Source organism: Vigna radiata, chromosome 7 (genome assembly GCF_000741045.1).
Source record: "Vigna radiata var. radiata cultivar VC1973A chromosome 7, Vradiata_ver6, whole genome shotgun sequence".
Classification (NCBI taxonomy): domain Eukaryota; kingdom Viridiplantae; phylum Streptophyta; class Magnoliopsida; order Fabales; family Fabaceae; genus Vigna; species Vigna radiata.
The window spans coordinates 54240425-54253485 of record NC_028357.1 but is presented as its reverse complement, the minus strand read 5'-3'; the positions used below and the strand labels follow the sequence as shown (position 1 = coordinate 54253485).

General features: G+C 33.5%; 2 protein-coding genes across 2 annotated transcripts; one reads left to right on the top strand and one right to left on the bottom strand.

The window, feature by feature from the left end:
• The first annotated feature begins 622 nt into the window (after positions 1-622).
• Positions 623-3681, top strand: LOC106769442. The gene is made up of 5 exons (XM_014655064.2): positions 623-1025; positions 1159-2296; positions 2523-2691; positions 3041-3160; positions 3286-3681. Exons 1-5 carry the CDS (start codon positions 707-709, stop codon positions 3433-3435), a joined length of 1896 nt encoding a protein of 631 aa, XP_014510550.1. The 5' UTR covers positions 623-706; the 3' UTR covers positions 3436-3681.
• Positions 3682-4986: 1305 nt separating this feature from the next.
• Positions 4987-9171, bottom strand: LOC106769576 (probable LRR receptor-like serine/threonine-protein kinase At1g63430). Its single transcript, XM_014655250.2, has 13 exons — positions 8531-9171; positions 8155-8293; positions 7915-7986; positions 7643-7786; positions 7415-7564; positions 7202-7318; positions 7058-7122; positions 6641-6895; positions 6349-6554; positions 6111-6246; positions 5876-6033; positions 5582-5797; positions 4987-5491 (listed from the first exon to the last, which is right to left on the bottom strand). Exons 1-13 carry the CDS (start codon positions 8616-8618, stop codon positions 5246-5248), a joined length of 1992 nt encoding a protein of 663 aa, XP_014510736.1. The 5' UTR covers positions 8619-9171; the 3' UTR covers positions 4987-5245.
• Between the last annotated feature and the right edge of the window lie 3890 nt (positions 9172-13061).

Genomic DNA, 13061 nt, shown 5'->3' with positions numbered 1-13061 from the left:
TATATATATATATATATATATATATATATATATATATATATATAATTTATTGAGACTGTGTATATGAGATGTTTGCATCACAAAATAGAAAGTTCAAAATTAATAAATATTTTTAGTTCTTTAGTCACCTTTTGTTTTCTTTTAAATTTTAAACTAATATTTATAGTAATGCATTTAAAAAATGTTTTAACCACCTTTATTTTGAAATGCTTTATACTTAAATATTTTCAAATTGGACGTGGTAAAAGGAAAATAAATACACAATAAGAAATTTAATAATTAGAATATAAAAGATTTATAACATAGGTAGAGTTTTTAATAATATTTAGGAAAATCTCCCCACAACAAGTATTTTAAAATTATAAGGGTTAAAAATTAATTTTAAATATAAGAAGCAAAGACTAAAAATACATTTAATAAAATTAATTATTTATTTTATTTCACAATATTTTCTTAAAGAATTTATTCACAATAACCTTTTTATATATAAACTAACAGAGTTGAAGGTTTTAAATATAAAAAAAAAACTGTTAAATTACATTATTATAAATATAATAATTACTTAATTATAGTATTATTTGGAATATAATTTTAAATATTTAATAAAAACAGTTCACCCTTTCTCTGTTCTAGCGTCTAGGGTTTAGAGATCAAAATACACTCACCCCTTGTCTTGCGCGCGCCTCTCTCTCTTTCTCTGCATCGCATGGAGGAACCTCCAACTTCAGTTCCGGCAACAGCGTCATGCTGGAGCAACGTGGTGAAGAAGCAGCCACCTCCACCACCGCAGCACAACGTTCCAGTTTTGGTGGAAACCACCGAATCCTCCAATGCCATCGCCGTCGCCGTTGTGGACGCCAACGCAATCATCGAATCCGGCGAAAAGCTCCACGGCCTCGCCGACAAGTTCATCTCCATCCCTGAAGTTATGGAGGAAATCCGTGACCCCGTTTCCCGCCACAAACTCTCTTTCCTTCCCTTCTCCATTCAAACCATGGAACCCTCCCCGGAATCCATCAATAAAGGTGTTCTTAATTTTACCTAACCTCGGACTTTAAACCTTGCTTGTTATTTACTATACTATTTCACGTTTCTTGTTTTTTGCTTCAAATTATGTGTTCGAAATTTGGAATTCTAATGTAAATATTCCTTTTGTAGTTGTCAAATTTGCTAGGGCTACTGGTGACCTACAAACTCTATCTGATGTTGATATCAAGCTCATAGCTCTGACTTACACGTTGGAGGCTCAGATTCATGGGACCAAAAATCTCAGGGATGCCCCTCCCCCTGTGCAGACGTTGAATGTGAAGCGGTTGCCTGAGAAGGACATGCCGGGGTGGGGTTCTAACGTGCCTAATTTGCAAGAGTGGGAGGCGTTGGAACAGGCGGAAGACTCTGTGAATTCCAATTCGAAAATCCTTCCTTTGCAGGACCTGAACTTGAACATTGTTTCTCCTGATGATCACTCTGTGGACGGTTCTGTGGAGAGGACGAGTGAAGCTGATTCGGGGATTCAGGAGGGCGGTGAGGATGGTTTTACGAAGCCTAGGAGATTCGCGCCTAAGAAAAAGGAGATAAAAATTGAGGGGAAAACAATGGTGGCTGATGGAGTCGATGCGTCGCAGGGCGAGTTTGATGACAATGCTGGTGATTGGATGCCCGCTGTCAGTCGGAGTACTCACAGGAGATACTTGAGAAGGAAAGCTAGACGTGAGTATCATGAGTCTATATCCAGCACTCAAGATGAACATGATTTGGAAGGAAAGGATGATAATGTTGGTGAGGATGTTAGTGTTTTAAATCACCAAGCTCATGAACGGGATCCTGAACAAGTTGAAAATGCTGTGTCTGAGAATAATGAGGTGGTAAACGAGAACAAAGACAATGAAAGTATATATGAGATTCTCCAGCAAATGAAACTGGAGGAAGCTTCTCTTGAAGTTCTTGATGAGGAAAATAAGCCAAGTTTATCTTCCGAAAAACTCCAGTCAGACAATACTGGGTTGGTGGAAACTGTACCTGATGGCAATGCAAATGTCGTCATTAAACCACGGGACAGTGAGATAGATACAGTTGATAGCCAATCAAATCACTTGGAAATTGCAAGCGAGACCAGTGTAGCTGCTGACTTTTCATATGCTGATGATAATGGCAGTGAGCAAAGTTGGATGGTTAGATCTTTGTCTGAATCAAGCGTAGCGTGTGTAACCGGTGACTTTGCAATGCAAAACGTTCTTCTCCAAATGGGTTTGCGCTTACGGGCACCCGGAGGAACACAGATTCACCAGCTGCACAGGTAATTTTAAGTAGCTTCAACAATATTGGAATACCTATCTTTGCTATGTGAAAGAAAATTTCGAATGCATATTCTACCTAGATGTTTTATTAAACATTTTGTTACGTTATTATTATATAATGACATGTGTTTACTATTTCTAATCTATATATTTTCATTCTACACAGTATGCAGCATGATAGCAAATTTGTAATGTGGTCTTATCTTTTAATCATTTCCATTCCAGATGGATACTCAAGTGTCATGCCTGTTACACTGTGACTGCTGAGATTGGTAGAATTTTCTGTCCAAAGTGTGGAAATGGCGGCACACTAAGAAAGGTTGCTGTCACAGTTAATGAAAATGGAATAGTAGTTGCAGGCCGCCGACCACGGGTTACATTACGTGGCACAAAGGTGAGTAGTGTGTGTTTGGTCAATTTTGTGCACTAGTTTGAAGTTATTTGCTTTTTGTAGTGTTGACACTTTAACTAGATAACTTGATTCATCAATGGCAGGAGTAATAAATAATAGGTTTGGAATAAGAGTATGATGCATATGATACCTTTCTTGTGGATATGAAAAACTTAATAGGAAATTTTATCCCACTTATTCTGGTTGATAGATGTTGATTTTAATTTGTAGAATAATGTTTGTCAAGAATTATTCTATAAGTTACTGGCAATGCCATTCACAAGATGATATGTTTAGAATCCTTGATACACACATTTATTCCTTTATGACTTTTACCTGATTTGATGTGCAGTTTTCATTGCCTTTACCCCAAGGTGGAAGGGCTGCAGCTACAAAGAACCCCATTCTCCGTGAAGACCAACTTCCTCAAAGGGTACTTTATCCTAAAACGAAGAAGAAAACCAGCAAACAGGTTCTGTATATTTAACTACTGATATATCTAATTGATTAATGTCCCATGGGAATGTCGTATTCTTTCATGTTTGTCCCCTAGTCAAATTAATTTCACATTGACCTGAACTTAATTACCCTTTATAGGATGATGACTTTTTTACCCAAGACAGTGTCTTCAGCCACCACACTGATAAGAAAGCTCCTTTCCAGCCTCCTATAAGGAAAGCAATGGCAGTTTTCGGTGGAAGGAGAAATCCAAATGACAATCACTACTCACGCTCCAAGCATAAATAGTGGATCTCGCCAATTTTGACTGATTTTTATCCCCTAAATTTTGTTTTTATTGTTCGAATTTGAAAGTTAGTTGGAAATTTGTTGGGTTATGGAAAACATATATAAATGGTCTCTACATATCTAGCTGTCTATGATCTAGTTTAGCTGTCATGGGAATGAATGCTGAAAGAGTGAATGAATTAATTTCATGAGAATGAATTTCAGGTTTGCATCGTTTGTGGTATAACAGCAGTTTTTTGGTTTTCATTTGTGAATGTCGTATGATTTTTCATTTGTGTATCGAAATAAGTGCAGTCTCATTTAGATCTATTATTAGTTTAAATGATAAATATGTTTTTATTCTATAAACTTTAATGCAAAATTAGAATTAATTTTTATTTTAAGTTTTGTGATATTTTTGTTTTAAATTTAAAAAATGAATGGATATATATATTTTTAGTTGACTGATATTAAATTTTAAAATTTTTAGATTAGAGCAAAATTATATTTATTTATTTTTAAATTTTGTAAATTAAAGTTTATCAAAATTTGAAACAAAAATAAATTTTAATTTTAGGTTTAAAGTTTAAGTACTAAAACTATGTTAAATTTTTATTTAAAAAAAAAAGAGTTGCATGTGTTATATTTTATGGGAGTGAAATTCGTTAAGCATAATACATGTACAAATATAAATCAATATCTTAGTCTTTTAATTTCGAAGCTAGTGTTTAGTGATATTTTAATTTTTAGAATATTATTTATGCTAACATGAAATTAAAAAACAGAGTGGTTTTAGATATTGAAAAAATGACAATATAAAAAATGTTCAATAGAATTGAAATCAAGATATACCCATTTTATGAAATAAAAATAATAATTTGTATTTTATAGAGAGTTAAAAATGAAGACAGTTTTCATTAAATCGATATTGTTAATTTTCAAAGTGAATGTAACAACAAAAAGAAAAAAGTTACTTTTTTTTTGTCGGAACAGTACATGAATTGTACATGTCTAATTTCTGGTATGCATTCAAAGTGGTCTCAACCATCCTGTCACTCAAATTAATATTAGGATGTTAATAATTTTTAGGCTCTGGCCACTGGTCCTTTTCTGAGAAACAGACGTACGATGGATCTAGACATTAAGATTCAAAGTTCCACACAACGATGCGTCTGTCTCTAACACAATCCTTGACTCTACCGCAATATCTTATCCGGAAATGTCATGCAGCAGTTCACTCTTCAACCATCTCCAACAACCAATTTAATATTATACTTATGTTCATTCTTTAATAATTGCTATTACTTTATTTAAAAAACATTTAAGTAAATTAAAATTAGAATATTTAGGAAACTTTGTGCCAAGTGCAGAGAGATTCCAACAGCTGCAAAGGAACATTTCAAGCATCCAAAAATCTTAATGATGCGTTTGCTCACATCAATCATGCATTACCCAGAGGCCATACAACTGTCCTTTTCTTATTTTCATATGAACATGTTTGATAGAATGGTAGACACTCAAAAGCTAGACTTTGTGCTTAGCAGACAAAAGCCTCAACATAAAAAAGAAAGGAGAAGTAAAGACAGTTGTCCAACACAATTTTTTTTTCCATTCATTTATCAATTTCCATGTGTCAACCACCGCTATACAAGGTTACCTCACGATGCATCAACCCTTGCACATTCCCTTTTTTGTGAACAATCATTTACAGGTGAGAAACAAAACTAAATAGATAAAAAAAGGAAAATTTGAAGTTAGAAATGCATTATGGTTATAGGTCTGCTTCAGTAGCAGTGTGTGGTGTGTGGTTAGTTGAGTATTATTGACTGAATTATGATGAAAGGGCTAGCTCAGCCCAAGCCAGAGATGATGCCTTTAGCTCCACATTTATCGATGTGTCTATTCTGCTCTCCAACATAATGCATAATTCACGCATTGATGGACGTACAGAAGGATCAGGACTGATGCAAAGAGTTATCACCTCACATATTGCTTTGAGGTCTTCATATCTAAAATGCTTCAACTCAGGAGCCACCACATATGACATTACTTCTGGCATTTCGAGATAGTCCCTGGCCTGCAACACACGAGTTTAACATTCAACATTTGATGCTTTAACTCATGATGCCATAGAAAAATCAATCAAATTTTTTGGGAAGTTTCTTACCCAATCCACCAAGTACCCTTTGTACTTGCAGTATGGAGGTCTTCCACTGATTATCTCCAGTAGAAGTACACCAAAAGCATATATGTTTCCTTTGGGGTCAACATGGCGTGCTTCAAGGGAGTTTGGTAGAACACAAACAGCTCCTTGGCTGCTAACTGAACCAGAATTTTTTTCTGATCTTTCAAGAACGGTCTTCCAACTTTCAAAATCCACCAGCTGAAATTTAAGGTTCATTGAAGTAAGATATTCAGCACAATCATAATTATAACTTAAACTAGATGCATGCACACACACCTTGGGGGAAAAATCTTCTGTAAGGTAAACAGCATTGGAATTCAACTCTGAGATGGTGAATGCTGGCTCGATTTCATTGTGCAAATACTTGAGTCCACGTGCAATGCCAATGATAATTTTCATACGCCGTGTCCATGACAACTGGCACCCTTCTCCATCTGCAATTATGATTTCATTCATGTTTTAAGTAACTGAAACAAAAAAGACATGTACACGAGCAAGAACTGTGACTTACAACAATGTAGGTGATCATAAAGTGTTCCGTTTGATGCATATTCAAAAACCAGCATCCTTGTAAATGGACTGCTCTCTCTACAATATCCTAGAAGTTTTCCTGCGTTACCATGATCTAACCTTGCCAAGTCTGCCACCTGAATTGCATCGATAGCAGAAAAATTTAATGAATAGTTTCATCATTTGTCTCTCAATTCTTGCACACTGTAAGCATGACACGAGTGTTCCATTTCATTTACCTCTCTTTGAAAATAAAGCTCAAGGTATCCCGTCCAATTTTCTTCCTTTATGCAGAGGGAAATTACAGCAATCTCAGGTCCACCTTTCATCGTACCCTTGTACACCACGCTATCTGGTGAGGATCCAATTATGTTGCTGAAGTCTTCACAGGCCACTTCAAGATCCTGTCTGGTATACCTCGTCACATCCTTTAACATCTCCGACTCTGCTCATTGATAGAGTTAAATGGTCAAAACATCTATACAAAAAATATCAGTAGTAAACACATAACAGGAAGCAAAGAAACCAAACCTATTTGTATTGCCAGATAATCTTTTCCGCTTCCAGATTTTTTCCAAGGTATAATGATAGATGATTTGTTGTTACACCTTTGAATTGCAGTGAGAATACCAATAACAAAGAGAGAACCAACCATAGTTCCCGTCACTATTTCTATAGCCAAAAGCCAGGCAGGTTTTGATGTTTCTTGATGCTTGGTTTTTACATGTTTGGTAGCAGATTCGGACTTTGGGTTCACTACTGGACCACTTTGGGCAGGTGAAGCACCTAGATGTAAAACAAACAAGCAACAGCTATTATAGATAATGTGTATATCATAGTAAAAGGGACCAAATGCATATGCGATTCAGAAAAGTTTGTGTTATCCATTATGCCATTCTCAAAACATGGGTTCATGTTTAGATGCAAAAAATATTATGTCATACATACCGCATTGCACCAAAGTTCTCTGTTTTATGTCTTTGATATGGAAACAATTTCCTTGAAAGCTTGATCTGCATGATAGAATTTACCTTTTCTGAGAAAGGAGGTTTGACTAAAATGCCAACTTAACAAGAAGATCAAAGAGTATACCTCGGAAGATACTTCAAGCATTTGGGTATGCTGCCAACGAAAAAGTTATATGAAAAATCTGCTACCTTTAACTGAGATGAACGACAGAAGGCAGTTAAATTCACACCAGAGGCATACCTGAATAGGAATAATGAGTCAGTTTGAGATCCAAATTTTAATGGTGTAACGTATCCCTAAACAAACTACACTGGTCTTTCAAAAATATTTACTCACTTCCCATGCATATTTGAAGAAAAATTTGAACTGCTACCACCAGGAAGAGATCCTTGAAGCTTATTCCTGTCCAGTCGAAGTTCTTGAAGGTATTTCAAATTTCCTAGCTCCGGAGGTAGCCTACCAGTCAAACCATTGGACTGCAGGTTTCTGCAAGAATACATGGAATTCAAAACACAAGTTCACAAAATAATTTTAGAGTCCAATTTTGGAATAAAGTCCTTTTACATTTTCATAAGTTGGGTCGAATTTCCAATCTCCGGAGGAATTGGTCCAGACAACTGATTCATTCCCAAATCCAACACCTTAAGAGATTTCAGCATGCCCAGTTCTTTAGGTATTATTCCAATGAGATTGTTGCCATGTAAGATCCTGCAGCGATAACAACCAAAAATCAGTCACAACCATGATATTGAAGTACTATAAGTCATGGTAATAACAACCAATCACAAACTTAGGTTTGGAGAATGATGTAAGGATCGCAGAAACAAGGAACATACAGTTCTTGTATGTATGTGATTTTCCCAAATTCTGGAGCAAGAAAGCCCTTCAACGAAGCCCCTGATATATTACTGCAAAAAAAGGAATCCACTCTGTCGTATTAGGAATGTGCTAGCTCGGGAAAGTATGCCATTAATTAAACATCTCAGTCATGGTTGATGAAGCTCGTCCAATTGCAAGAGAGGACTAATAAGCAAAAGAAATGTACTACATGTTATAATGGATCCGTGGTATCTTACAGCTTGATGACATGATCTCGCGTTGCAGTGCAAGAAACACCATTCCAGTCACAAGGATCTGACTCCAGAGTATTCCAGTTGGACAAAGCCTTACGTGGATCTTCATAAACAGCTTCTTTGAATCTTCTAAGTGCCAAAACTGAGAACAAAAACCAAATTCTACAGCTCAAAAACATATTAAAAGAAACAGAGTAAATGCTTCATTATTGTGAATGTATACCGTAGTTAGCCAAGACAAGAATGCAAACCAATTAATCGATCCTAAAATTTCCAAGTTCACACAAGAACCAGAAATAGAAAATTTTGCAACGTGATCCAAACAGAAGTCAACACAGCGATCTGAGAGAGGAAGTGAGTTCTCAGCCATAACTCTTACCTTCATTATTTGAAGGCAACTCGACAGAAGCCACTAAAGAGAGCACGGAAACCAAACCAATCAACAACAATAAAGTACAAAACTTCATGTTCTTCTCCCAAATTTTCTACACTATGTTGCTTCTGCTTCTTCTTCTTCTTTTCTTCTTCTTCCTCGTTCGTTAGTCACTGCCAAGGTGGTCTTCCCAACAAAAGTGCAACTCAGCAAAAAAGAATGATGGTATGAAACTGAATTTCCCAGAACTTGCAGGGATTTATACCCCAAAAGAAAAAGGTACAAGCTTGGCCAAGTTGAGAGGTTCAGAAAATGCACACTACTGATAGAGTTTTAAATGGTGGATTTGAGAGGTGTGAGGAAGAGGGTGACACTGACATTGGACTATACTAAAGTCTGAAGACAACCCAGAAGAGGATGAAACTTGGATTCAAAGAGAGTTTATCCAAGTTTGGATTTTGATGGCACTGAGTGAGGCCTATGAAAAAAAGAAGGACCTTTTTATTTTGAATTATGTTAAAAATGGCGGTTTGTGAATATCTTTAAGGTAAAAACTATTTTGTTTTTGTGCATTGTGTTCTTGGGACTTGGACTGTGCATTTCTCTCTTTCAAAATGAAAGCTATTGGCAGTGATTAGTGTTTCTCATAGGGAGGTGCAGATTGCTATGTACGTCTTCTATGTCGTCACACGAGAACTTGGTATTCTCATCCTTCCATTAAACCATTATTATCACTTCAATTTATCGCTTCCTTTTCTCTAAACTCAATCTCATTTGCCAATTCAAATAAGTTCCACACGCAGTTCAAAAATATACCAGGATGTTTCTTAAAAGAAACATTTTTCTAAAGATAAAAGTAAAAAAAAAAATGATAATTCTACATATAAATAGAAAGTTAAATAATTAGGAATCTTCAAGTAAAACAACCCATTAATTAATTCATGTTGTACTTCTTTAAAAATAAAAAGACATATATAAATATATGGATAAAATATTCAAATATGTATGCGTTAGTTTGTTGTTTTGTGGAGTGATGAGAATATAGATATCATGATTTATTGTAACAAATAAATAAATAAAGACAAAAAATGACATGAATTGACTTTTCGCACAACATAAATTTACTTCCCATACCCCCGTTTTTAAATCTCACATTCTCTAGTTAATAAAAATAAGTATTTAATGTGTTGTTTTATGAAAAACAAAACAGAAACAATAAAGATGTTTTTTTCTTTAATAATTACTCTCATGTTTGTATACATTTAAACAAAATTGCATTCCTGACATTAAAAGAAAAAATAAAACATTTTATGGATTAAAATGCATAACATAATTTTTAATTTGTAAAAAAAAAAAAATTTATATTTTTTTCTCATGGGCATTAAAGGATAAATTAGTTTAAAAAAGGGTGAAGAAAATGATAAATTTCAAACTAAATCACTTGTTATATCAATTTCTTTAACAACAAATTTATTTTTTGCATTAAGAGTCAATGTCAGGAATGAACAAGGATTGCGGAAAGTCAATTTTAATAAATATTTCTTTATTAAGAATATCACTACTAAACAAATCAATGATTTAAATTGTATGGTTGATGTTTAGTTAGGTGATATATATGATATATGATAAGCAAAAGTGCTTTTTGAAAAAGCAACGAGATGCTTCCAAAATTCCACGTTCACAGTTGTTCTCCATCTAAATCCATTATTAAAGCTAATATCACGCGTCAAACTATATTTTTTAGTCATTTACATAACAATTCCATTGCCTACCCTACATTTTCTTTTCTATTTTCTGTTTTTTATCAATAATAAACTAATTAAATTTTCTGACATAAATTTATCAACCATAAACTATGTTACTAAATAGTTCATGTAAGCACGCTTAATCATGGAGTTTTTATAAGTTAGGTTACCGAAAAGTAAATGCATTTGTTGATATGAGTAGCCAAATCAATTCCTTTAAGCTATCCTTCAACTGTATAATCTCATACCTATACAGTCTCTAGATCCCTCTCATTCCAGTGTATGTTCGATTCGTCCATGTGTCCCTTCTACTGGAAGTCTCCCAGGAACCGCTCCTTGTCCATGCCTCTTGCACCGACGATCACTCCCCACCCTCGTCAGTGTCCGAGTGTCACATACTTACCAGCTTCCGCATGGTTCGTTCTCGAATCACACCGTACTCGGAGAGGCTAGACTCTGACACCATTTGTAACGCTTGTATTTGAAGTGGTTGGTGTTTTGTATTTGAAGATGGAAAAGCAATGTTGATAGATAAAGGGGAAGGTTACTAAATAAGAAGAGCACTTGATTTGATTTTGACATTTTGTATTAATGGTGGTAAGAAAAAGACAAACGAAGATATTGTTTAAGTTGAAATGAACAGTGCTTCCAAGCAAGATCCTCTTTAAAGAGGTTGAGTATATTAAAAGGAAGGAACCTAATTAATAGGACTCCTTCAAAACCCAGTTATGTTGTGCTGTTTCTTAAAATGCATTTGATGCTGGAAATGTAGTTTCGTGATTAATAATAATGTTTTATATAATGTGAGAAGGTTTTCTGGTTTAGGTTTTGTGGAAGTTGCATCCTCACACATTCATGTTCCAGGAAGCATTCCTTTCACCTGCCATGGAGAATCCCCCCATGTGCATGCCTTTCATTAGGGCCCCCACATGCTTTTTCTTTTTCTTTTTTTTAAAGAGTAATAACACTATAATATATTTTTACATTCATTTTTACATAAAGTATAAAAATAAAATCATTATAAAAATGTATATTTTTATATTTTTTCAACTAAAATATAATAAAAATAGTTTCAAAATAAATGTAAAAAATTTGATATGTAAGATAATAATTTTCCTTTCAAAATACTCTCTTTGATACCAAACACAAATTCCTAAAGTACTTCATTTTATCTCTTCTTTCTTACCTCTCTTCATTTGGTTACATTTGGTTACATAGTCCTATTCATATAATCTTTTTCTCTTTGCTTTTGTACCTTATAAGAATTTTTCAAGCTTCCCAAAACGTGCCTCCTTAATCAACATAAAGTAGAATGATTAGTAGAAAATCATGTCATTTGATTATTGTTTCTATAGTTAATTAATACTAAAAATTTAAGTATAAGTTTAAGTTTTGTTTCAATAAGAAAAAAAATAAACATAAAAAACTTATAAAATATATTAAAGTTTTGAGGTGAAGGGATTCAAATCTCATTAATTATAACTAAATAGAAAAGCATACTAGATATTAAAAAATGTTAACTACCTATTGATGAAAAATAGTGTTAGAAAGAACTAAAAAAAGTTAATGAATGATAATTATGATTAAATAAAGTAATTAATTAAAGAGCATTTGTAAGACATAATAATAGAATAGTTAATGAAGAAAAGATTATCATGTTTATCCGACACTAATTGAGTGAGCATAATGTTGGGGACAGTGCTTATTAGTTCTTATTCTTATGCTTTGCTTTGCTTTATTCCCTACCATCTTTTCTTTGCTAATATCCTTACAAGTTAGTTTATCTGTCCCATTCCTAATCAAAATTTATTCAAAAGCAAGTAATTGGAACTTTCCAACACTATGAAATTACTATGCCAATTTATTTCTAGGGTTTCAAATTTTCAATTGCTGCAACTTCTTTTCAAATTAGGGAAATCACACAACGCACAATCTTTTACTCCATAAGTACATCTAACTTCGCGCTTAAGCATTCTTTCCACCTTTTCTTTTTACTTTGCAGCGCCCCATAATTTACAATTTCCTATTACTTTAGGTTAAGATTTCAAATTATAAAGTTTCCAAAAATTATACAAAATAAAGTTCCACCATATTTTGAATGATTATCTTTTCTTTTTCTTTTTAATGACCTGTGAGTGAAATTAAAATAAATTTTTTATAGTTTTCTACTGCTACATTAATGAAGTTTAAAGATCAATTTAATAACTTTTTATAAAAGTAAAATTAGAAATAAATTAAACAAACCAAATTTTAATTAAATATTTTTTTATAATCTAAACTCAAAATTTTAATTTATCAAAAAAATTAAAATATAAATGTAATTTTTATAAACTGGATTCAACTTTTTTTAAGATATCATCGAAAGAATTGAACGAAGGAGAAAAGATATTATTACAGAAATATAGATGGGCTCCGTATCAACATCAGCCTCACCACTGCCTCCGCGATCATGGGCCCATCATACTATCAAGGTTTGTTGGGCTTATTTAATGTTTCGGTACACTATCAACCATCCAAGGGTGTTTCATCCTACACCTCCAAGCTTTCATCCTACACCTCCCAAAATTACCATGTTAACCTTAATTAATATTATTTTAATATTTTCTCTTTCTTCATAAAGTCATTCTGCATCTCTCTAACTTTTTCTCTTTCTTATTAAAGTCAACCTACACCCTTCTAATTTTTTCTCTCTCTTATTATAGTCATCCTACACCATTTTAATAGACTTTAAAATCTATACAATTTTTTTTATAAATTTTTTAAATTTCATTTTAAATTTAATAATAGTTTAA

What these genes read in the sequence shown, in the direction of transcription:
- LOC106769576 (XM_014655250.2), bottom strand. Translation starts at nt 8,618, where the DNA reads ATGAAGTTTTGTACTTTATTGTTGTTGATTGGTTTGGTTTCCGTGCTC. An exon ending in ATCACATACATACAAGAACT is followed by an intron (nt 7,787 to 7,914) that starts GTATGTTCCTTG and finishes TTATCGCTGCAG; the next exon opens with GATCTTACATGGCAACAATC. An exon ending in TCTTCAAATATGCATGGGAA is followed by an intron (nt 7,319 to 7,414) that starts GTGAGTAAATAT and finishes ATTCCTATTCAG; the next exon opens with GTATGCCTCTGGTGTGAATT.
- LOC106769442 (XM_014655064.2), top strand. Translation starts at nt 707, where the DNA reads ATGGAGGAACCTCCAACTTCAGTTCCGGCAACAGCGTCATGCTGGAGC. An exon ending in CAGATTCACCAGCTGCACAG is followed by an intron (nt 2,297 to 2,522) that starts GTAATTTTAAGT and finishes TTTCCATTCCAG; the next exon opens with ATGGATACTCAAGTGTCATG. An exon ending in TTACATTACGTGGCACAAAG is followed by an intron (nt 2,692 to 3,040) that starts GTGAGTAGTGTG and finishes TTTGATGTGCAG; the next exon opens with TTTTCATTGCCTTTACCCCA.